This window comes from Coregonus lavaretus (assembly GCF_964263955.1).
Source record: "Coregonus lavaretus genome assembly, chromosome: 6".
Classification (NCBI taxonomy): Eukaryota; Metazoa; Chordata; class Actinopteri; order Salmoniformes; family Salmonidae; genus Coregonus; species Coregonus lavaretus.
In genome coordinates, this window is record NC_139993.1 from 46105563 (window position 1) to 46132274 (window position 26712).

The 26712-nt window shown below is 45.7% G+C and overlaps 1 protein-coding gene across 1 annotated transcript; it reads right to left on the bottom strand.

The window, feature by feature from the left end:
- Positions 1-208: 208 nt before the first annotated feature.
- Positions 209-14455, bottom strand: LOC311130437 (protein NDNF). The gene is made up of 4 exons (XM_084163163.1): positions 14379-14455; positions 7231-7434; positions 6396-6520; positions 209-1687 (listed from the first exon to the last, which is right to left on the bottom strand). Exons 2-4 carry the CDS (start codon positions 7428-7430, stop codon positions 294-296), a joined length of 1719 nt encoding a protein of 572 aa, XP_084019289.1. The 5' UTR covers positions 7431-7434; positions 14379-14455; the 3' UTR covers positions 209-293.
- Positions 14456-26712: the final 12257 nt, after the last annotated feature.

The window sequence follows — 26712 nt, forward strand, 5'->3', positions numbered from 1 at the left end:
ACAGTCTCTTTTCTGAAGCTCTGAAGTGTCCCCGTTGGCAACGAGATGCTAGGTCCCCAAGCACAGGCGACAGAGCACCTCGCTATGGATCGCCCCAAAAACGTGCCAACAATGAAATGTAAACATAAATATACAGGTTGATATCTCTCTCTACAAACAGTTCAGTCTCTGCCACAGGCCCATCAGCTGTGTGAGTAGTCGGTCTGTATACACTCCTTAGTAGAATATCACTTAGAGTTAAATAAAACTTTTTTAATATATATATTTATAATAGATTTATTCTGTGCAGTCTTTTAGCAGTATTTCCTTGTTTTCACCAGTTTGCTCTGGTATTTTACTGAGTGACCACTGTGGCCCACAACATAAACGTCCAGCAGGTAGGCCTTGCCCGGCTCCAGCCCTGTGATGGTTTCCGTGGTAACGGCCTTCTGCAGGTTGGGGCTGTGGAAGTACTTGCAGAGGACCTTCTCTGACTTCCTGCGCGTCTCGGGCCCGGCACACTGGTTCTGCTCGCGCCGCCGCTGCTCCTCGCCATAGCTCTCTGCCACCTCTTTTCTGTAGACGCAGTACTTGTTGCGGTGCTGCGTTCCCAGCCAGGCCACAGTGGCAGAGGAGCAGGTACGCAGCTTGTCGAAAGCCTTGATGCGCGTGTCCTCGGGAAGCGAGGGGAAGGGCTGCTTGCTGCTGGGCTTTGTGGTGGCCAGCACCTTCAGGGTGGACGCTCCCTTCCTGCTGCCTCGCAGACGGATCAGGTACTTGGCCTTGGGCTTCCCTCGCAGCTGGAACTGCCGTACCCCTTCCACATTCTGGGAGAGCAGCAACTTTCCATCACGCCTCACCTGCACCTGGACAGAGTCCAGACAAGCGTGCACGAACAGAGTGAACCTCTGGTGGGAGGAGACCGGGGCGAAGCGTAGGAACTTACTGCCCTTCCTCTTGATGAAGACATCAGACACTTTGCCGTCCTTCAGCTCCAACGTCTTCTGCCGAGCTTCCTCCTTGGTGCGGGCGAACGTGCCCACGTAGGCGGTGCTGGTGTTGGTGGCAGAGTTCACAGCGAACACGTCAAAGTAGTACTGAGTGTCCGGCTTCAGGTCCGACACGGTGAAGATGTTCTTGTTGCCGATGCAGACTTTTTGAATGTCCGAGGCCTTGGGCTTGGCTGTGTAGGAGCGGGAGATCTTGTTGCTGGTGAGACCTCTGTCCTTGTTAAAGTCATTGTTTGAGCGGACAAAGCCAAAGTGGGCAAAGTCAAAGGGGCTGAAGTCCCGGCCTGGCTTTGGAACTGCCATGAAGGCATCGTCAGCACTGATCTTAGCCTCGGCAGCACACAGGCTTTTGAAGTTGTGCTCCTTGTTTATGACAACACAGTACTGGACAGGCTGGCCCATCAGAACGCCTGTGGGGGTGGGCTTCCAGGCCAGAGTGACAGTGGTATGGCCCAGCGCGGTGACATCCACCCGGGGATCGTAGGGTAGCTCGGGGTAGGGCTGGTCAGACTCTGGGGTGGTGGTGGCATACACCTTGAAGTTGCTGTCCTTCTCTGTGGAGAGCATCTCCAGTTGGTAGAGGCCGGAGGGAGAGCTGGTAGCCACGTAAGACTCCACATCGTTCCCCTTGTAGGAGAAGAGCTCTGTGCCCTCATCCACTGTCACCTGCTTCTGCTGGTCCAGGGGCTCCGGCTTACCTGGAAAACACACAGAGACACAGGAAGAATTAACATGACTTATTTTCATATCACAGCAACCACATCATCTCCTGAGATATCTTTGCTAACCTCCCCTAATGCTTTTGTTTTTTATGTTTGGCCCTGAAGTAAAATAATTTCCATAGGTGGCAAAATATTTCCCATTTAATGTGTTGATCCTGGTGAGGTCATGGTGAAGCTCTCTCCGAGCCTCACAGACAATTAGCCCCTCACAAGCCAGCAGCCATGCTTTCACTCTAAACATCTCTAAACATCCCAAAAGATCACAGGCTGATATTCACTTGGCCCTTCCTGGGAAGCTGTGCTACAAAGAGGCGCCTTTTAGCCTCTCCTTGAGGGAGTCAGTCCCAGGCCTTTTTTCAGTTGTGCTTAGAACCATAATATTATGTTTGTCATCCAGAGAGTGGGCTCAACAGTGTTCTAGATTAATGCTAAAAGATCCAATCTGAGGCTGAGACATTCAGCAAACAGAGGAGTAAGATGAATAGACAGAGAGGTTATGCATTTGTGTATTTACAGTGTTCACTGGAAACTAGTGCACACACATCGCCTTCTGCCTATATGTGAATGGCTCCTTGGTCTATGTTAAGATGCCATGTGTAGCACTTACAGTATTGGAGTTTTACTGTGTTACAGTATTTAGTCTCTATTCTGTAATATATTAGGACAGTGAACATCAAAAAAGCAGGTGGTATCAGGCAAGGAGCCCATTTATTCACTGGCAGAGATACATGTGCATACATATAGTCATACACGTGCACACATGTACTTTCACACCCTCACATATGCACACTCTAAAACCACCGCTGCAGTCCATGTCTGTGCTCTAATGGGACTGGGCTTGAGGGAGTTGATAGATTTTTTGTGTTTCAAAGATACTGTCCAGATGGAGAGAGAGAAACTGAGTGTGTGTGAATGAGAGAGAGAGAGAGAGAGAGAGAGAGAGAGAGAGAGAGAGAGGGAGAGAGAGAGAGAGAGAGAGAGAGAGAGAGAGAGAGAGAGAGAGGTATTCCATTTGAAGGACAAAGGGAGTATATGTTAGTAGTGGACAAGGGGATTATTGTACCTAGCTATCTAAAGATGTTTATGGGGGATTAATGAGGAGGGCTTAATCACATTCTAAACTCTTTACTTATACACTGTATTTGTCTGCCAGCCAACCAGCCAACCAGCCAACCAGCCAACCAGCCAGTCAAGGGCAGTCTGTTCTACTCAGAGCTCTGTGCCCTTTTCACAGACTACAGACATCAGGTGTGGTGAATCCAGACATCAATGTGGCCAGTTCAGACACTGTGTGTCACGCTCTGGCTCCGGGACTGTGTATTTTGAGCCAGGGTGTGTTCATTTGGTTGTGTTTGGTATTGGTTGTGTTGTATTTGGTTGTGTTTCCTTGTTTGGTCGTGTGACTCCCAATCAGTGGTAACGAGTGTCAGCTGTCGGCTCGTTATCTCTGATTGGGAGCCATATTTAAACTGTCAGTGTTCACCTTAGTGTTGTGGGTTTTTGTTCCTTGTCAGTCATTGTAACTGAGGACTTCACGATTCGTCATTGTTTGTTGTTTTTTGTAGTGAGTACTTTAATTTAATAAAGTCATGTTCGCTCAACGCGCTGCGCTTTGGTCTCCCTCATTAGACGATCGTGACAGAAAAACCCACCTTAACCAGATCAAGCAGCATGAAGAAGAGAGAGGATGGACTTGGGAGCAGTTGAGTAGGAGTCTCGACTGGGCCAAGCCAAGAGAAGAGGAGAGAGGTTGGACTTTGGAGCAGTGGGGTGATAGTCTGGCGAGAACGATGGAGGCCTGGTCCACGAAGAGGAGAGAACCCCAGAAAATTTTTAAGGGGGGGCTCACGACGTCGGACCAGCAGGAGGCCGCGATAGAGCGGTCCAGTGGGTTGCCGGAGGAGGCCGTCGGGTTACGGGGGCCACTGGTCGAAGAGGGGATGGAGGAAGTAGAGGCACGGCGAGAGGTACTGGCGTGTGTTGCCAGTCCGGTCCGGCCCGTTCCAGATCCCGGTGTAGGGCCAGTGGTGTGTGTCCCCAGTACAGTCCGGCCCATCCAAGCTCCCCGCACCAAGCCAGTGGTGTGCGTCGTCAGCCCTGTCCGGCCCGTTCCTGCTCTCCGCGCCAAGTCTGTGGTGCGCGTCGCCAGCCCTGTCAGACCCGTGCCTGCTCTCCGCACCAAGTCTATGGTGCGTTTCGTCAGCCCTGTCCGGCCCGTTCCTGCTCTCCGCACCAGGTCTGTGGTGCGCGTCGCCAGCCCAGTCCGGCCCATCCAAGCTCCCCGCACCAGGTCAGTGGTGCGCGTCGCCAGCCCTGTCCGGCCCGTGCCTGCTCTCCGCACCAAGTCTATGGTGCGTTTCGTCAGCCCTGTCCGGCCTGTTCCTGCCACTCGCACCAAACCAGGGGTGCGAGTCGCCAGCCTGGTCCAGCCCGTTCCTGCTACTCGCACCAAGCCAAGGGTGCGAGTCGTCAGCCGGATTCTGCCTGTTCCTGCCACTCGCACCAAGTCAAGGGTGCGAGTCGTCAGCCGGATTCAGCCCATTCCTGCTACTCGCACCAAGCCAAGGGTGCGAGTCGTCAGCCGGATTCAGCCCATTCCTGCTACTCGCACCAAGCCAAGGGTGCGAGTCGTCAGCCGGATTCAGCCCATTCCTGCTACTCGCACCAAGCCAGGGATGCGAGTCTTCAGCCTGGTGAGGCCTGTTCCGGCTCCACGCACCATGCAAAGGGTGCGTATCGTCTGCCAGGTCCGGTCCATTCCTGCCTCACGCGCCAAGCCAGGGGTGCGCGTCGGCAGTCCTGATCCAGCTAACTGGGTCAGATCGGACTGGGGGCACTACGGGGGGATTGTAGTAGGGTGGTGGTCAAGCCCGGAGCCGGAGCCGCCTCCGAGGAGCAATACCCACCCAGCCCTTCCCTATTTGGGGTGTAGGCGCGGTCGGAGTCCGCGCCTTTAGGGGGGGGGTACTGTCACGCTCTGGCTCCGGGACTGTGTATTTTGAGCCAGGGTGTGTTCATTTGGTTGTGTTTGGTATTGGTTGTGTTGTATTTGGTTGTGTTTCCTTGTTTGGTCGTGTGACTCCCAATCAGTGGTAACGAGTGTCAGCTGTCGGCTCGTTATCTCTGATTGGGAGCCATATTTAAACTGTCAGTGTTCACCTTAGTGTTGTGGGTTTTTGTTCCTTGTCAGTCATTGTAACTGAGGACTTCACGATTCGTCATTGTTTGTTGTTTTTTGTAGTGAGTACTTTAATTTAATAAAGTCATGTTCGCTCAACGCGCTGCGCTTTGGTTTCCCTCATTAGACGATCGTGACACTGTGTCACTAGTTAAGTAACAACCATGTTAGTTACTGCTCATCCTGATGAATTTCTGAAATGATTGTTTATGTACTTGTTGTACATCAATCATATATTGCACGTTTTACAACTTAATTACATTGTAATAGTCCCATTTACATTAGCTAATAGTTCCATAAATCATATTTATGTAAATTCCCATATACACTACATGACCAAAAGTATGTGGACACCTGCTCGTCGAACATCTCATTCCAAAATCATGGGCATTAATATGGAGTTGGTCCCCCATTTGCTGCTATAACAGCCTCCACTCCTCTGGGAAGGCTTTCTACTAGATGTTGGAACATTGCTGCTGGGACTTGTTTCCATTCAGCCACAAGAGCATTAGTGAGCTCGGGCACTGATGGGTTAGAGGTGTTCGATGGGGTAGAGGTCAGGGCTCTGTGCAGGCCAGTCAAGTTCTTCCACACCGATCTCGACAAACCATTTCTGTATGGACCTCGCTTTGTGCACGGGGGCATTGTCATACTGAAACAGGAAAGGGCCTTCCCCAAACTGTTGCCACAAAGTTTGAAGCACAGAATAGTCTAGAATGTAATTGTATGCTGTAGCTTTAAGATTTCCCTTCACTGGAACTAAGGGGCCTAGCCCGAACCATGAAAAACTACCCCAGACCATTATTCCTCCTCCACCAAACTTTACAGTTGGCACTATGCATTGGGGCAGGTAGCGTTCTCCTGGCACCTGCCAAACCCAGATTAGTTCGTCGGACTGCCAGATGGTGAAGCGTGGTTCATCACTCCAGAGAACGCGTTTCCATTGCTCCAGAGTCCAATGGCGGTGAGCTTTACACCACTCCAGCTTGGCATTGCGCATGGTGATCTTAGTCTTGTTTGCGGCTGCTCAGCCATGTAAACCCATTTCATGAAGCTCCCGACTAACAGTTATTGGGTTGACGTTGCTTCCAGAGGCAGTTTGGAACTCGGTAGTGAGTGTTGCAACCGAGGACAGACGATTTTTCAGCACTCGGCAGTCCCGTTCTGTAAGCTTGTGTGGCCTACCACTTCGCGGCTGAGCCGTTTTTGCTCCTAGATGTTTCCACTTCACAATAACAGCACTTACAGTTGACCGGGGCAGCTCTAGCATGGCAGAGATTTGACGAACTGACTTGTTGGAAAGGTGGCATTGTATGACGGTGTCATGTTGAAAGTCACTGAGCTCTTCAGTAAGGCCATTCTACTGCCAATGTTTGTCAATGGAGATTGCATGGCTGTGTGCTCGATTTTATACACCAGTCAATAACAGGTGTGACTGAAATAGCCGAATGCACTAATTTGAAGGGGTGTCCACATACTTTTGTATATAGTGTAATTGGTGTTTACCTGATCCCTCGCCGCTGGCCTCCTCAGGCAGCTCCTGCAGAGTGAGCTTCCACTCCAGAGGAGCATCACATGGTGTCACCGTCACAGACAGTGGGGTGTTGTCCTCCTCCACCACAAAGTAGTACCTGCAGGAACAAGAAGTAGTACCCAGGTAAATGACAGGGTTAACTACTGAAATCATCCTACACACTGAGTCTATGGTCACTCTATGGTTGTCTCCGAGTGGTCTTTCAGCAGACATTACCTCAATCACATGAACATCTCTATCTAATCTATAATGCAATTCCTCATCCTAGTATCCATTACAATGCATTCCATATTCCCCATGGATTCATTTACAGTAAGTCATCATACAGTGCTATTTAGTGTGAGAAGGCTTCAACGCTGTTTGTTTTCGATCATACACAGCCTCGTCTCATGCATTTGCTAAGACAAGACATACAGTACATGTACATGTTTGGGGCAGTAGACCTACATGTTGGTAATGGTTGTTGATAGTGATGGCTGTATTTATAGCAGTTTAGCGTTTTTTGTCATGAATCTTGTTCTGGAGGCAGCTCTGCGGAGTGGTCACTAGCTAGCACAGCCACAAGTCATACAATCTGATTTTAAACCTAACCCTAACCTTAAACCTAACTTTAACCACACTGCTAACCCTAATGCCTAACCATAACCTTAAATGAAGACCAAAAAGCTTTGTTGAATTTTTACAATATAGCCAATTTTGACTTTGTAGCTGGCCTATCTACAGGGAAATCGCTCAGTTCTGCCTCCAGGACAAGACTTATGACAATAAACGTCAACCTGCGTATCGCTATAGACCTGGACTCGTTACCTTTTAGGTGTGTCCCTGAACAGGTATCCACTGATCTCGGCGCCGTCTGGGATGACGGAGGAATCATGGAACAGGGTCTTGTCTCTGATCTGCATCTGGAACAGGCCCTCATCACGCGTGGGCAGCTTCTGGCCCACTACAACCCCCAGCATTAGAGCCAGGGCCAGAGGCCAGCCCTGAGGTCCCAAGCACAGCCTCATCTTCCTGTAACACACAAAATAGTAATGCAGGACTGTCAGAACAGTTAGAAACGCCAAAGTACACTCTTAGAAAGAAAGGTTCCAAAAGGGTTCTTTGGCTGTCCCCATAGCAGAACCCTTTTTGGTTCCAGGTATAACTCTTTTGAGTTCCATGTAGAAGCCTCTGTGTAAATGGTTCTACATGGAACACAAAAGGGTTCTACCTGGAACCAAAAGGGTTCTACCTGGAACAGAAAAGGGTTATCCTATGGGGACAGTGAATATTGGAAATATTTCAATCAATACTTGGAAGAAGAACTTGAAAATGTTCTTCCAATTTTGCCTGTTAAGTCTCAGAATGGAAGGGAAACCAGTAAGACGCTGCCAAAGAGAGGAAAGTGAGAGACAGAGATGGAGAGATAGATGCCCAATCTCTTGGAAAAAAAGAGAAAGTGGAAGGCAGACAAAAAGAGAGAAGACAATGTGGACCAGAAAGAGGGAGAAGAGCAAGAGAAAGACAGTGGCTAGTTTAAGAAGGCTTCCCCAAAGTCAGAGAAACTAGATTTAAGGGGATAGAAGAGGAGGAGACATTGGCACCAGTAGCTACAGTGTACTGTTCAGTAGATATCCCCACAGCTATGGGATGTGGCTCAGTACACGGGTCTATGCAGCTTACTGAGGCTCAGGAACACTCAGATATCCTCTGTCTATTGATTTGACCACATTGATTGCAGCTGATGGGAAAGCCAAATCCCTGCTGATTTAATCAGGGTAATGATGGCAGATTAGCCAGATACTTTACTGCCATTTACTGCAAGTGAGAGTGTGTCCTTTTAATGACCCCTCTTCCCTCTCTCTCTCCCTCTTCCTTGCCCTCCTTTTCTCTCTCCCTCTTTCTTTTCCACCCTAGCTCTCCATGTATTTCTTTCCCACAAATATAGCTAATCTTATTTTTCTTCTCTCGCACACACATATACAGTAATCTCTATCCCTCCCTCGTTCTGTCCTTGTCAAACAGACATTCTCTCCTCCCTCCCCTCCCTCCCTCTGGAGAGACATAAGTCAAACCAGAGAATCCAAAGCTGGTCATACTTCCATGCTACAAACATGGCTTCATTACTACATTATCTTCCTTTTCAAACACAATCCAGAGAAAAGCCCTTGACAGCTCCTGTCAGTGTGTCCATCTCCCCTCGTGTCTGAGCTGAGCCTCCCGTCATCCTGTCAGACTTCAGAGAGGCGGAGGAAAGCCTTCTAAGTGGTACTTTGAGGTTTGACTCACAGAGAGGAGATCCTAATCTCCTCAGCTTGTCTCATTCCATTTCAGAAGTGCGTCGGGCGGAACAAAGAAATGTCTATTAATACTCGAGACAGCGCTGAGGTGGTATGTACAGAGCTCTACAGAGGCTCCCAGAAGCCTCTCCCAGTCCCTGCTGCACCAAGCCCACGCAATGACACTAACAGACTGATGTCATCCGATATGGGATATGTGCTTTCTCAATGGTTAGTGTGGTATCGTTCATCAGATTTGCTTGCGAACGTAGTTATCATAACCCAACATGCACTTGATGTGCTGTTTCCAATGTAAGCAACTTGCCCACCGCGTGTGGTAATACTGATTCAAACCAATGGCTTTGGTTTGAGTTGGTCAAAGTGCTGCAGTATCCCAAGTCTGAGAAGTGTTACCACTAAATGCTACGTTCCTTCATCCAGACTCAGATCCCATGTATGAGCCATCACTGAAAGATGACACCTGCAAATTAATATAGTTAGATTTGACTGTGCTAATGTCTGGGCCTTGTGGTTGTGTGGAGCAGCACAGACAGTATGCATGGGAATACAGGCTGGAATCTGGAATGGTTGTGCATGCATGAGACTGCTCAGGCCATGGAGTTATCTCTCTTTACCAAAATAAAACTTCAAAAAAGCTGCATCTGGAACAAATAAAGCCTAATGTTTAATTAGAGTAAGGGAGAATGTATGATGGTAATGTGGGGGAGGATAATTTGAAGGCGGAGCCGGCCACAATCGTGTCAACTTTGTTTTGCTGCCGTTTTTTATTTATTTATATATTCATTTATTTTTCAGTTTCACTCCGACTGGAACATTGTTCAAAACTTGAAGCACTTTTGGTCGTTGAAGAAAAAAAGCCTAATGCATAATAAATGGCAAGTTGTGCATAGCCGCGGGAAGTAGATTGTGGGTGGGGCTGTGATTTTTTGCCGGGGTGGGGGGGGGGGCAGAAAAACAGAATTGCCCGCGCTGAAGACATATATATCGGTCTGCTAATAAAGGACTAGTAAAGGCCCAGTACACTACTTTTGTGAAAAAAATGTAACTAAGGCCTATTTGATGTTTACCAGCATTTGTAACTTAAGTCTGATAATTATATGTACAAAACAGTTCATCTGATAATACTTGTGGAATATAAAAATACTTGCTTGATATATGTTTGCAAATGCAACTTATTTCTATGTGAAAACTGAAATGGTCTATTCATTACTTTTCCATTTTAGTAGATGCTGTTTTCCAGGGCAACTTAAAGTAGTGTGTGCATACATTTTCATACTCTTTCGTACTGGTCCCCCGTGGGAATCGAACCCACAACCATAGCAATTGAGCCACATAATCACATCACGTCATCACAAACCACACCACAGGACGTCTCAATGTACTCAATTACTGTATTGTGCATTGTTTTTCTTCATAGTGATGGAAAGTCTACAGGCACAAAGACGACCAGCCGATGTACAATACAGTAATGTACATTTACATTAAGTGGTTTGTAAGGATGGTAAATTAATACTGCCCAGAAAGTGGTTGATTTCAATGTTATTTGATCAAGAAAAATATTTAATTTGATGTGGATGTTTTGTGGCTTTGCCCATAACTTTGCACCTTTTGATGTAAATGTTTGAGGACAGGGTTTTGTTCTTTCTGGATTCCATTAGAAGACAATCACAGAGAAAGGGACAGACAGGGCAACAACTCTTACAATTCCAACTATTGAATCCTGCAAGATACTGCTCTTAATTATACAACTACTTTTTTGCCAAAGTGGAGATGCTGAAAAAAATGTTTGCCCGCACTACAGACGTCTATATTTTTTTATTATATATATTTTTAGCATTTTTTGTTTTTAATTCTGATTATTCAAGGTGTGCTGCAGCACCCTCAGCACCCCTACTTCCCGTGGCTATGAAGTTGTGTCAGCTTGAGGGGTGGGGGGAGGGGTCAATAATAATACTGAACAGCTTAGGCAGAAAGCATAATTAAGATTTTAATGATAGAAATATGTATGTCTGTCACAGTTTAACTGTATAACCCGTAGTAATAACTATGTAATAACCACCTAAATTATAGGCGGTTGTTCCACCTGAATTCCTATATGGCAACAACAACATGAACCATGCAGTGTTCACCCTGGGCCTTTGTTATGCCTTTAACAGAACTACGTGAATGACAATTTAGCCAGATAACAATATTAACACAATAGACTAACTATACTATCACCTCCCAGGTGGATACACTCGTTAGAATAACACCAATCATCTAGTTCATATAAATGCATCAACTAAGATTAAAGCAAAGTGAAGAATAATCTCATCAACTAATCAATCAACCAATTACTCAATCAATCCATACATCAAACAACTGAGATGTTAAAGAAGTCATTGCGTGAATATTTAGTTTGGTTGTAGGATGTAGGTGTTTGTTGTTGTTATTGGTGTGTACTGTTTGATATCAGTTGGTGAGTCAGTGTGCGTGACTGAGCTGGTATTCCGGCAGTCAGTCAATGTGAAGCCAGCACACACTGATGACTAGCACATGTAATCCGTGTATAGAGCAATTTCTGAGTGACAGTGAACATGTATGCACAACAGAGCAGCTTACACCTGTCATTCACACGGCACTGCAGTAGTCCTGCCCTCCAACTGTCCAACATGAAAGACCCATGTGGAGTGTGTGTGAGGACCTCTGCGTGTGTGTGTATATGAATGTGCTCACACGTGTGAATGTATAAGCATGTGTATGTAAAAGAAGATTGTGTGTGTGCATGTCTGTGTGCTTGCCTGCCTGTGTCCATGCGACCATGCATGCCCTTGAGTGTTTATACTAGGCATCCCCTATACTACCACATCCCCCCCTCCATCTCTCCAATGTGTTCTTTGGGTCGCCCTGCCTACCTCCTTCCGCAGCCTCAGCCCCAACCCCAGTCTCAGCCTCCAGCCCCGCAGCTCCATCCTCCCTCCAGCCTCCCAGCCCCAGCTCCATGTCTCCCTGTCAGGACGGGTAAACCTCCTGCCTGCTCCCACATGGAGCTCATTAGCAGGACGGGAGGGAAAAAATACAATTATTTCACCACAAATAAAGAGGCATTTTGGATTCCTCCCAACGAGACGCCTGGCAGGGTTCACAGGACCTGGAGCCGCTGTGTGTTTTCTTAAAGCCGCTCTGAAGGCAGATTTATGGTCAGTAGGTCTTCGGTAGCAGACTCCATCACTGCTGAGCTGTCACTTCAGGGCCAACTGGGGGATTGGGGATACAGACAGGCAGGCAGGGCTGAGGGCTCAGAGCCTGAGATGGAACCAACCACACATAACCTGGGCCCATGTTGATGGAGAGCCAAACCCAGAGCAGGTCTGGTGCTCTTGGAGAGCCAAACAGCTCATTAATGAATTGGTAGAGACTGTGGTTTAGGGCCCCTGTCCAGGGGCAGAACTTTTGTCTGCGCAGAATGTGAGTTTATCTGCATGTGTGTGTGTCTTCTAAACCGTCAAACTCCTCTCACCCAGAGTGTGTATAAGTCTACATCATCACTCACATTCTGTCTCCAAACCATCCACATCATCATCAGCCCACAAAGACTATGCTGCTGCTCCTGGCATAATAGCATGTTCAGAAAGGGGAGCCTACTGTATTTTCCATCCTTGCCTCTCGCTCTCTGTCTCTCTCTGTTTTATGGTCCATCTCTGAGTGAGGCCTGCAGTTAGCACTGCATCCTGGAATGTTGCATGGTGGAGCATGTCAGGTCACGGGGGCACTTTCTATTACTGCGCTACAAATGAGCCATTCAAATTAGGGGTGCAGCTCTGACTGATGTGCAATTAATTGCTGTCATTGTGACTTAAGGGAAGATCACACAAGATTAGTCCACAAAAAGAACCATGGGAAAGAAGTCGTCCACTCTCTGCCCATCAGCAAATCAACGATAAGGGCACAGACTAGCATCGTGGGAAATGAGTCAATCATGTATCCGCTGGACAGAGAGCACAGACCCCTTCTTCAGGAGAGATACGGCCGCTAGTCTGATGGCACTGCCTCTGCTTGTGTCCATTTGAGGAGGCATAATGAGGGCTTTGCAGAGTGAATGTCCTGGACACTGGGAGAGGGTGTGGTGGATATGATGAATAATTTAAGGAAGGGAATAAAAACCTGTCGCTATGTCCTTAATCTTCCAACAACGACTCTGGACGTGACATCCCAGTCCAGCGGTCCGCACAAGCAAAGCCAACGAGGAGACTGTATATACACTGCAGCCCGTCACTTCTCCCGACGCATAAATGGCTGTAGCAACACTGGCGGAATTCTTTCAGCCCAGAGTTTTCATATGCAAATCACGGTTTAGTTACGGTATGCAACACAGACCTTCCCATTTTCAGACTTTTGTTCATTATTCATTCTCCTGAAAAAGTAAAGGAGGCTGTGTGGCTTCTCTCTGCTACTAAGTACAGTTATTCAAATTCCCATTATGAGTCTGTCTCTCATTATACTACTCCTGAGCCCAATGGGGACTGCAACTGAAAAAAATATGAGTCTGACCAAGGATGAGCTGAAAAACAGAAGCACAGAACATGGAATTCCTTCCCCTCTAAAATATCTGCGGAACATTCTCAACACATATATTTAATATAGGCTACATTTATTTATTTTTAACGAATAACACTTTTTATCAATAAAATATATTAACAACTCAAATACATGTTATTATCTACAATAAGATAGTAGCTTGTCTAAGAACATCGCGAGAGACAAATTAATAAGTACGAATTAATATAAGAAACTATGTAAAAATCCAACAAAAAATTATGTTTACTACTTTTCATACATTTCAATAGCAGTAGGCTACTTTGTCCAGATTTTAAGAGGGAATTTTATGTAGGTTCCCCAAATGTGAGATGGTGTGTGGGGGAGGAATCAGAGCAGGATAGCGGTAGGCTACTTGCAGGTGCATGGGCTCGCTCATTGGTAAAAAAAGAAAACTATCCTATTCAGAAACTGACGCCCCAGACCAGTCTAACATTTTCCCAACATTTGTGGCATGTTCATCCGCAGCCCACTATATAAAAAAAAGGGCCAGTGAAGAGAATGTATGCCACGTACTATAGAAGGGGGCGAGAACGCATATTGATGAATTGCGTCTGGCGGGTTTAGAGGGTGCTCCGTCACCCCTGAGAGCATGGGAACTCCGTTATGCGCACAGACCCAGAGCCCCGAGTGCCCGGACACTGCCTTCCGCGTGTCCTTTTCAACTCCCTCAAAAGTTCATCCTTTTTACGCGACATTCATCGTGCCCTGTGAAATACAGCCAAACTAAGGGACCCAAATTAAAAGAGCATGCGAGCCCAGGCTTGATTGAAATGTGTTTTGAAACCCTTAACTTCCCGGAGTTGTAAACCACAAAACCCCTTCCCCTCTATCTGGCAGACGTTTCAAAGGCAAGCGTTCTTTATTCCGAGAGTCCCTCTCTGTTTTTATTTTTTATGGAATGGTCTCTCCAAAAAGCGCTCCACAAACCATTTAGACTTAATAGGCTACAAAAGCGCAAGCTTATTGCTTTAAAGAACAGTTCTTAATCGATGTGGTTTATCATAAATTCACTTCATGGAATATTTATATAAAGCCGTGATCATATGAGCCACGGATAGCCTAAATATAAACTATTTTGTGAATGAGCGTCTGTCTTACCTTTCAGATTTAGGGATGATAAAAAAAAGTTGGAAGGTTCTCTCAACCAGCGCAACACTTCTGAGACCACCACAATAAAAAAAAAAACGAAATCAAACAAAAACACAATAAAGTTGTCCTTTTCAGTGTCCAATAGATTCCTCGAGTCAGTTCTGGTGTGGTGGCAATCGGACTACAGCTGTGGTGCGTGTTGGCACTTCTGGAGGATTTAACCTTGTCTGGGTATCCTGAGTTATGGCAGCGCGTCCGTCCCCTGCACTGCGGCTGCTATTGAGACTGAACGGACTGAATTGTAAGACAAACTGATACGAACTTCTGTCTATGCGCTCTCCCTAGGAGCACTCCGAGAACCGGCCCACTCCTCCCCCTGGACAACACAGCCCCAACAAGTTAAAAAAAACAACCAGAGACCAGGCAGAACCAGCAACCGACCTATCACAGACACGGACTCAAACTGACATCACTTTATGAATGAAAAACCTATATTTCAAAAGCACTTTTAGGACTACTTTGAATTGCTTTAGCAATAAACAACCCACTTGGCAAAAACAGGTTGCATAAACGTCATTTCCACGTCATTAAAAATAATAATCGACGTGATGAGGTTGAATCGGTATGGAAAACTGATTGGATTTGAAAAAAGTCGTCAATGTAAGGAAATCTTGTATTTTTTCCAAACAACTTTTAACCTAAATCCAATGACATGGTGAAATGTTTTGTTGATTTCACGTTGAATTCAGGTTAGATGACAACTCAACCAAATGTAAAACTAGACGTTGAACTGAAGTCTGTGCCCAGTGGGAAGTATAGGCCTAGGCCTAATGAATATACAATTGATGACAATTAGGCATATACACGTTTTACATAGCCTTCATTATACATAGCTTTTAATATTTTCATTCAAAATATTACTTGTACAACTTTTTTCAATCGAAGGCAATATCGCTGCAATGTGAGCACTAAAGTTGAACTGATTCGAAATACTTTAAAGAGGTGTCTGTTGCGCAAAGCAAAACAATGCATAAATATCGTGTCTTCGCCTGTTATTTTAAGCGCGGGGATGCCGCTCATAGTTCTCGTTGTGAGCTGTTTACGTCGTGATGGGTAGCACCCTTTTCAAATTCACGCAAACCTCGGGGTTACATCAGATGTGTGTGGGCAATTTTTATGATGGGCTTAGATAGCTGGACCATTTAATTGCTTCATCTGTCGTGCGTAATTCATGTGTAAAATAGAGAGTGAGTTCTCCTGGTTGCTCTCGTTTGTCCGTAGTGTTTACCCGAAACCAGTTTCACTGGGTCCAATGTGTTTTTGTTGCTCAAAGTTATTCCGTTTAAAGGTGTGAAAACGCCGGCGGGACAGGGATGCTTTTGTTTGTTCCCGGGCCGTAACCCAGGGAAGTAAATATTTATCCAAGATAAGGGCCATTGACAAAATTCTGTCGCTGATGTGAATTGCACTGAATTTATGACGATGGGGAATGCTGAGCTATGCTGAGTAGCCCGATTAAAACGATGCCGTTATCCCTGCCCGAGAGGATATAGATAGGAGCTTCAGGTTACCGTTTTAAACAGTTGTTTCATTACCCCCAATCCCTTGACGCATGAGCAGGGACAAGTGTAGCAATGATGCATAGGCTATATAAAGGGATACATTATTAAGGAGCGCGAGGAACGCAAAGTTGGATAGGAGAGAACATGGCAATGTTATAACATTCTGTTTAAAAGGAGCACCTAACATTTCCAATTTGACCTCTAGCCTAATCATATAATTGAATACAGGGTAATTCAATATGTAGCCTGTTCTATTAGTATAAAAAATGTATGCACTCACTAACTGTAAGTCGCTCTGGATAAGAGTGTCTGCTAAATGACTAAAATGTAAATGTATTAGATATTTTTTCAGCCAATTAAAAATTCCAAATGCGTAATATACATTATGCCTAAGCATTAGCCTACACTTTAAGCATATTAATTCGCCTTTATGTTATCTTAATTTTAGCCAGTAACAAACATCCCCAAATTACAGTGAAGACCATTGAGTGAGAAGCCTTAGTCCAACAGCATCATCTAGCGTCAGTGTTCATTCTGGAGAAGTAAACCCGCTCACGCCAGCCTACACTGGTTAGCGCGCTGGCTGGTGAATTACCGAAGGACTTTCTATGACTACTCAGACTATGAATATCAATATTATTTCCAGGGAGAAGCAAAAAGAACACGAAGTTTATGAACTTGGATCTTGTTATGTCCACTGTAAATTAACAGTTCTCCAGCACAGGCCTGCCACCATCACAATGTGGTCTAGTCAGCTCATAGGGTTGAATGGGTTTGAGTCATTCGGACCAGGACCATGGTGCCACAGTGGTAGGTCCTGTCCACTCCTGGCTCCTCGCATGGTCTGGACTGTCTTGATCCTGTAGGGAAGGTTGTGTGAAGTTTTATATATTGTTTGGGAGCAACTAGATGTAGAGCTCCAGACCCCTATCTTTCTGACCTTATTTCTCTCTCTTACTCTTACACACACACACATACATACACACACATGGACACACACAAATACACGTACACACACAGCATCACCCAGGCAGACCTGTAAATCCTACAATAGGGTTGGTTGATGGCTCTGACGGTGATTAGACTGCTGTGCTGTGACTCTTGTCTTTCTGAGATTAAAATATATGCCAAATTCAATCTGCTCTCAGCTACACCCAGTGGCGATTTTAAGTGGGATGCATGCCAGCAAAGCCACGACACAACACAACACTAAACAATACATTAATTGCACTATAATGGTGACAAACGGTGCCCACAAACTGTTAGGGCCTACATAAAGCTGTCCCAACATCTTACCACTGCTACACCTGGCTATCAGAGGAGCCTTGTCTGGCAGCGAAACAGTTCATTCAGCCTCATTTACTGCCTTTAAAAAAACATAGCTGATATGGCTGACTTGCTTAAACAAATGTGGTTTCTAATGACAATTGAGATGTACAAACTATGGCATAAGGGGACGACAAGAGGATAAGAGGCAATCCGTAATTTCGATTAAGACATTAATGAGCGAGCTAGGACGGAAGTAATCAATATAACTATTTGTTTAGCACTTTTGAAATGTACAGCGACATAATTCAGAACATGGGCCATTCTTAGAGTGTTCTCCCTGTACACCAAGTCAGAACCGTAGGATAAATAAAGGGGCCATATAAGCAGACAATGAAAGCTGTTACAATATTTCATGATTACATTTCTCTTAAACAGGTTATAGGCTACATGTGCACCACCAAGTCAGAACAGTAGGCAAAAATAAAGAGGGGTAAATAGACCAAATTATTAGGGTGAGGCACATGGGCTACTAACATCTTACTACATAACAGACACTTAATATTACTTTCTTAGCTACAGTATATATATCTCCCTGGCATATTACATCATTTATGCAGCAGCATACAATACATTTTTGGACTCACCTTGTTGTGCTGTGCTCACTAGAACAGGAAGGTGGCGCGGCGGTCCTTCATGGTCAAATTCTGTCATCAAAGAAAGAGAAAGAGGCCGGATTTACAATTCCGAGTTGGATGACCGTTCAAAACGTATTTTCCCAGTCGGAGCTTGTTTATTCCCGACTTCCCAGTTGTCTTGAACTCACTGAAGTCAAGTTTTCGCAGTTCCGAGTTAACAGTTATTTTGAGCGCGGCACAAATCATGCTTCATTGACAGCATGGCCAATGTTTAATGTTTATCATTTTAAACTTGGAAAAAATTCCCTTAATCCCAGATTTGGGGCCACACAGCCACGCCACTGAATAGCAGGATAGTTATTGCTTTGCAATGCTTGCAGTTAGCCACTGTAACTGATTCCTTCCAAACCACTCATTGTTGAATTTGCGATTTCCAACTTGTTGTGTAATGTTTATGTCCAATGGCCGATGAGCACCGGTACATTTTATCTATAATTTCTCTTAATTATTTATCTTCATATGACAAGGATTAAAAATAATTTGCCAGTAGATTGTCGACTTGATTCAAGATGATGACTGCTAGCTAAGGTTTTGAAAGTATGATGTTAACATGATCAGTCCAATCAAAGCTACTATAACGTCATTTGACGTCACACAGAAAAAACTTTGGCTATTTATATGCCAAAGTACAGTATTTGAAACGTATCCACACTAGGGATAATTTACTACAGATGGGGGAAGGACTGGAGGGGGGTAATGAGGTGAAAAATGTTCATGGCATAATTCTCTCCACTGTAATTCAGCCCAATGGCAGGGCAGAGAGGTACATTACATGACCAAAAGAACCTGCTCGTCAAACATCTCATTCCAAAGTCATGGGCATTAATATGGAGTTGGTCCCCCCTTTGCTGCTATAACAGCCTCCACACTTCTGGGAAGGCTTTCCACTAGATGTTGGAACATTGCTGTGCAGACTTGATTCCATTCAGCCACAAGAGCATTAGTGAGGTCAGGCACTGATGTTGGGCAATTAGGCGTGGCTCGCAGTCGGCCTTCCAATTCATCCCGAAGGCGTTCGATGGGGTAGAGGTCAGGGACCTGTGCAGACCAGTCAAGTTCTTCCACACCGATCTCGACTAACCATTTCTGTATGGACCTCGCTTTGTGCACGGGGGCATTGTCATGCTGAAACAGGAAAGGGCCTTCCCCAAACTGTTGCCACAAAGTTCGAAGCACAGAATCGTCTAGAATGTCATTGTATGCTCCAGCGTTAAGATTCCGCTTCACTGGAGCTAAGGGGCCTAGCCCGAACCATGACAAACAGCCCCAGACCATTATTCCTCCTCCACCAAACTTTACAGTTGGCACTATGCATTGGGGCAGGTAGCATTCTCCTGGCATCCGCCAAACCCAGATTTGTCCGTCGGACGGCCAGATGGTGAGGCGTGATTCATCACTCCAGAGAATGCATTTCCACTGCTCCAGAGTCCTATGGCTACGAGCTTTACACCATTCCAGCCGACACTTGGCATTGCGCATGGTGATCTTAGGCTTGTGTGTGGCTGCTCGGCCATGGAAACCCATTTCATGAAGCTCCTGACGAACAGTTCTTGTGCTGACGTTGCTTCCAGAGGCAGTTTGGAACTCGGTGGTGAGTGTTGCAACCGAGGACAGACGATTTTTACGCGCAAGCTCTCCAGCACTCGGCAGTCCTGTTCTGTGAGCTTGTGTGGCCTACGACTTCACGGCTGAGCTGTTGTTGCTCCTAGACGTTTCCACTTCACAATAACAGCACTTACAGTCGACCGGGGTCGCTCTAGCAGGACAGAAATTGGACAAACTGACTTGTTGGAAAGGTGGCATCCTATGACGGTGCCATGTTGAAAGTCACTGAGCTCTTCAGTAAGGCCATTCTACTGCCAATGTTTGTCTATGGAGATTGCATGTCTGTGTGCTCGATTTTATACACCTGTCAGCAACGGGTGTGGCTGAAATAGTCAAAACCACTAATTTGAAGGTGTGTCCACATACTTTTGTATATATAGTGTATCTCATTTTCATACACCCACTGACAAAAGCATTCCAAGCACATTCCAGTAAACTATTAGACACATTTTAGCATTATACTACATATAGCCAATTGCAATTAAAAACATTATGTTAAAGTGGTGTAATTATTCTATACATATACCATTTAAAGCTGAGTCAGCTTTACCCCCTATTGTAGCCCACTCCTACAGATGTAGGATCTTAATAATCACCCTGTTGCAGCATATTTAAAACGTTTAGTGTATTTCAGGTTTAAAAGGCTTCTGAAGTTTGTAATTTCGACTTTGAAATTTCGGACTTGATTTTCCCTTATAAAAAATGTATCAACCCCTACAAAAATGTCCATTCATTATAATCCACATAATAATTAATATTTCCTGTTGCTGCAGGATTATTTTCCTGCTATAGCAAACTGGCTCAAATTAAGGTCCTACATCTGTAACATTCAGCCTCAGCACGCATCTCTATACACCTCCTCTCCTCCAGCCTATAATGCAGTAATCCTGGATTTGTCAGTGTGTCTCTCTGAGAGTCATTGTTATCACTGACCTGCAGTCTGTTAGCATTGGGTGATGCTGTAAGGCAATGACTGATTGTTACGTCTCCTAAATGTGCCCTTGACACACTTCCCAACTGCTCCCCTAAGCCATTAATGCAGGGAGTATGGAATGTCAGGCATTCCAGTTTATCAGGCTGGAATGTATTTAGTGTGTGTGGATGTGGGGTCTAGTGGGGCGGGGCAGGAGGGGGCGCGGGGGGGCGGGGTAGGAGGGGGCGCGGGGGGGCGGGGCAGGAGGGGGCGCGGGGGTGCAGGGCAGGAGAGGGCGCGGGGGGGCGGGGCAGGAGGGGGCGCGGGGGGGCGGGGTGTTCACACTAGATACAATACAAGAGTTGGTAGGGAGGAAGAAACATGGACCCCAGACAAAAACATGAACATATGAAATCAGAACACACACACTCTGAGAATCACACTCACTCTAGGTAATTCTTCCTCAGAGCTATGGCATGCTAACTAGGAGAATGTTCCCTGGGCAGTGCGCCCTGCTGGCTAACAGAGCACTCCGCCACAGATAGAACAAGGAGCCAGATGTTTCACTGGATGTATAAATCTGAGGTATTGCCATAGCCCACTAAATATGATGAGGAGAAGAAGCCCAGTGGCCGGCAGTGGGAGAGTATGGAGCAAGATGGAACTGGGCTGACATTCTGATGATTTTCTCATCGAAGAAAAGCCTGATCCAATACAGCTTTCTGTTCCCAAAACTAAAATCTGTTACGAACATAGTGCACTATGTTTTGTAGTTGTGACCCTTTGCCAAAGTTTTAAAAAATTGCGTTGTTTCCAAGGAGTGCCAGGGCGAATTGAGTTATTACACACGTACACTTCACAGAGGCATTCCCTAATGAAAATATGCAAATACATTCTAGAACGCACCAATAGGATCTCGCTAGCACGTGCTTGGCTCTGCCCACCTCCTTGCTTGTTCTGCCCACTATGCTTCATTTGCTCTCATTGAAAACACAGATGAACTATATTGGGTTAGTTATAAATATCTTTGACTCCGCTACACATCTCAGCTAATCATTAACTCTGGACAGAGCTTGTGCCATGGCAACAGTTGATGTGTAAACAGCTTTCGTCATTTATGGTTTCCCCTTCCTGTTGTCCTGTTGTGTTGTAACAAAACCTAAGGGACCAGGGAAGGAAGAGGCATAATGGCTGAACTCTGACCTCCAACGGTCACTACTTCTTCAAGTCGTTCAAAGACATTAGCAAAATATATTGTCACAGAGTTGCCAAAGAAGTAAAACCGATCAAGTTGATCATTCCTGAAGAGACTAGTTTGGCAGAGAAGAGAGTGGGAGAGAAGAAAGAGGGTCACAGTTCAAGGTAAGGACAGAGGATGATAGCGATAAAGAGAGAATGTGATCAAGCATCCTATAGCTGTAGCAGTAAGCCTTATCTGAACACAACTTGTCTTCTAGTAAGTATCACTCTCATGAAAGCCACCTGTAAAAGAACATACACTATGTGGAAGAGCCCGCTCTGTTGGAATAACAGTTTTAATTAACAGTATCTTTGGTTGTCAACAATCCATCCTTGCGGCTGGGACTTTCCTTGGAAGGTTTGGCTTTTCTTTTAGAGTCTGTGGCATTGAGGCACTTTAAAATGCTCAGATACACACAGATAAACATCACTGGATGTTCTGGTGACTTGAGGGGTTCATTGTTTCTAAAATGAGTCTATCTTTCCCGCTCTCCTTCTCTCTAAAAAGCTCTTTCAGTCATGGGGAGGAAGAAGATGAAAAGCCACAATTGAAGCCAGATGAAAGAAGACAAGAGTGAAGAGTGAATGTGGTGTCAGTGTCTAACTTCCTCTCATTATCCAATAAGAGCCGCCGTGTGTCAGCGTCCGATTTCATCTTATTATCCAATAAGGGAGCAGCATGTCAGTGGTACCCAAAATACCCAGGGGACAGCAGACATAAACTTAGCCCAAAGTTTGGATTCACAATCACATACACCCACACGCCCCTACACACACACACACACACACACACACACACACCTGTACACACACACGCCTGTACTCAAACACACGCCCATACACACACACACACACACACACACACACACACACACACACACACACACACACACACACACACACAGAAGTCTAGTCCAAGCCTTTTTACTGAAACTTTAGAGCACAGCAGCCAGGGGCATGGTATGTGTATTGTAAACACAGCCGTGGAGAGTGAGAGAGAGACGAGTGGAGGAGAGCTTGACTTCCTAAATGCACTTTAAATAAAGTTTGATTTGATTTAGTCCTATTCTTTAACTTAGATTTTTGGTTGAGATGGAGAAATCAATCCAACATATAAATTGTTAATTTGTAGACAAACTGGAATTAAAGCCAGACTACGTCAGAGGCACAGATGGAACTATACAATCAGAAGATACATCTTCAAATGTTGATATTTGGTTATGTTGACAACCAAACACAATTAATTATGACTAAATATCATTACATTTTAAATCAACCAGAGCTTGAAACTCTAGGTCTATTGTAGTCTATTTTTACGTAGTTTAATTCTGGGTTGAATTTAAACAACAGCTGTTGATGGCTTTGTAAATGCTATATAGGCCGAAATACCTTAATTGATGACATATGAGTGATAAAGTATGGTGACATTTACAGTTTTTTTCCGATTGCTAACAAGCATTGTTCAATACTGCGGATACATGTGCAAAACTCTAAATACAGTTATCACAACAACACTCTTGTGGCAACCTGTGGATCCATCACGACTGGTCTGCCGACGTAATTGTGGATCCATCACGACTGGTCTGCCGACGTAATTGTCTGTGGTTTCAACAGGCTTCCCGTTGCGACGACCACGAAGATCCATCTGCTAGCCCCGGCTCGCTAGCACACTTAAACGACAGCCGTGCTTCCTGATCGCTGTGCTGTAGTACCAATTCGAACTGCTCTCGGACTCACATATTGCTGTTCACTGGACCTTATGATCACTCAGCTGCACAGCTGATGCCTGCTGGACTGTTCCTTTACACAGTACCCTGTCCTGTTTATCTGTTTAGCTTCAGCCCAAACTTTATCGCCATTACCAGTTGTTGTCTTAGCTCTCTCTAATAACACCTGTGATTGCTTTAAGCCTCTCTCCCATGTCAATATGCCTTGCCTATTGCTGTTCCAGTTAGTTCTTATTATACAATTTCACTGTAGAATACCAAGTCCCTCTCAAACTGCCTCAAATAGTTCCTTTGTTCCACCCCCCATACACGCAGAGACCGGCTCAATCTCTTTCATTGTTACCTAACGCTTAGGTTTACCTCCACTGTACTCATATCCTTCCATATCCTTGTCTGTACATAATGCCCTGAATCTATTCTACAACGGCCGGAAATCTGCCCCCTTTATTCTCTGTACCCAACGCACTAGAAGACCAGTTCTTAAAGCCTTTAGCCGTATCCTTATTCTAGTCCTCCTTTGTTCCTCTGGTGATGTAGAGGCTAACCCAGGCCATGCAGCCCCCAGTATCACTCCTACTCCCCAGGAGCTATCATTTGTTTACTTCTGTAACTGTAAAAGCCTTAGTTTTCTGCACGTTAACATCAGAAGCCTCCTTCCTAAGTTTGAGTTATTCACTGCGTTAGCACACTCCGCCAACCCTGATGTTCTAGCAGTGTCTGAATCCTGGCTTAGGAAGGCCACCAAAAATTCTGAAATTTCCATCCCCAACTACAACATTTTCCGTCTAGATAGAACTGCCAAAGGGGGTGGAGTTGCAATCTCCTGCAGAGCTCTATCATACTATCCAGGTCTGTGCCCAAACAGTTTGAGCTTCTACTTCTAAAAATCCACCTTTCCAGAAATAAGTCTCTCACTGTTGCCGCTTGCTACAGACCCCCCTCAGCCCCCAGCTGTGCCCTGGACACCATATGTGAATTGATTGCCCCCCATTTATCCTCAGAGTTCGTACTGCTTGGTGACCTACATTGGGAGATGCTTAACACCCCGGCCATCCTACAATCCAAACTAGATGCCATCAATCTCACACAAATGATCAACGAACCTACCAGGTACAACCCTAAATCCGTAAACATGGGCACCCTCATAGACATCATCCTGACTAACATACCCTCGAAATACACCTCCGCTGTCTTCAACCAGGATCTCAACGATCACTGCCTTATTGCCTGCGTCCGTAACGGGTCCGCGGTCAAACGACCACCCCTCATCACTGTCAAACGCTCCCTAAAACACTTTAGCGAGCAGGCCTTCCTAATTGACCTGGCCCAGGTATCCTGGATGGATATCGATCTCATTCCGTCAGTAGAGGATGCCTGGTTGTTCTTTAAAAGTAATTTCCTCTCAATCTTAAATAAACATGCTCCATTCAAAAAATACAGAACTAAGAACAGATATAGCCCCTAGTTCTCCTCAGACTTGACTGCCCTTGACCAGCACAAAAACATCCTGTGGCCTACTGCATTAGCATCGAATAGCCCCCGCGATATGCAACTTTTCAGGGAAGTTAGGAACCAATATACACAAGCAGTTAGGAAAGCAAAGGCTAGCTTTTTCAAACAGAAATGTGCATCCTGTAGCACTAACTCCAAAACGTTTTGGGACACTGTAAAGTCCATGGAGAATAAGAGCACCTCCTCCCAGCTGCCCACTGCACTGAGGCTAGGAAACACTATCACCACCGATAAATCTACAATACTCGAGAATTTCAACAAGCATTTTGCTACGGCTGGCCATGCTTTCTACCTGGCTACCACTACCCCAACCCCCCCCCCCCCCCCCTCCCCCCAATCTGGACCCTTTCTTTCTAAAACTAGCCGCCGAAATTGTCGCAACCCCTATTACTAGCCTGTTCAACCTCTCTTTCGTAACGTCTGAGATCCCCAGAGATTGGAAAGCTGCCGCGGTCATCCCCCTCTTCAAAGGGGGTGACACTCTAGATCCAAACTGTTACAGACCTATATCCATCCTGCCCTGCCTTTCGAAAGTTTTTGAAAGCCAAGTTAACAAACAGATCACCGACCATTTCGAATCCCACCGTACCTTCTCTGCTATGCAATCCGGTTTCCAAGCTGGTCATGGGTGCACCTCAGCCACGCTCAAGGTTCTAAACGATATTATAACCGCGATCGATAATAGACAGTACTGTGCAGCCGTCTTCATCGACCTGGCCAAGGCTTTCGACTCTGTCAACCACCGCATTCTTATTGGCAGACTAAATAGCTTTGGTTTCTCAAATGACTGCCTCGCCTGGTTCACCAACTACTTCTCAGATAGAGTTCAATGTGTCAAATCGGAGGGCCTGTTGTCTGGACCTATGGCAGTCTCTATGGGGGTGCCACAGGGTTCAATTCTTGGGCCGACTCTTTTCTCTGTGCATATCAATGATGTCGCTCTTGCTGCTGGTGACTCTCAGATCCACCTCTACGCAGACGACACCATTTTGTATACATCTGGCCCTTCATTGGACACTTTGTTAACAAACCTCCAAATGAGCTTCAATGCCATACAACACTCCTTCAGTAGCCTTCAACTGCTCTTAAACACTCTTCAATCGAACGCTGCTGGCACCCGCCCACCCGACTAGAATCACTACTCTCGACGGGTCTGACCTAGAGTATGTGGACAACTACAAAAACCTAGGTGTCTGGATAGACTGTAAACTCTCCTTCCAGACTCAAATTAAGCATCTCCAATCCAAAGTTAAATCTAGAATCGGCTTCCTATTTCGCAACAAAGCCTCCTTCACTCATGCTGCCAAACATGCCCTCGTAAAACTGACTATCCTACCGATCCTTGACTTCGGCGATGTCATTTACAAAATAGCCTCCAACACTCTACTCAGCAAATTGGATGTAGTCTAGCACAGTGCCATCCGTTTTGTCACCAAAGCCCCATATACTACCCACCACTGTGACCTGTACGCTCTTGTTGGCTGGTCCTCAATACATATTTGTCGCCAAACCCATTGGCTCCAGGCCATCTATAAATCACTGCTAGGCAAATCCCTGCCTTATCTTAGCTCATTGGTCACCATAGCAACACCCACCCGTAATATGCGCTCCAGCAGGTAGATCTCACTGGTCATCCCCAAAGCCAACACCTCCTTTGGCCGCCATTCCTTCCAGTTCTCTGCTGCCAATGACTGGAACGAATTGCAAAAATCTCTGAAGCTGGAGACTCTTATCTCCCTCACTAATTTTAAGCATCAGTTGTCAGAGCATCTTACCGATCACTGCACCTGTACACAGCCCATCTGAAATTAGCCCACCCAA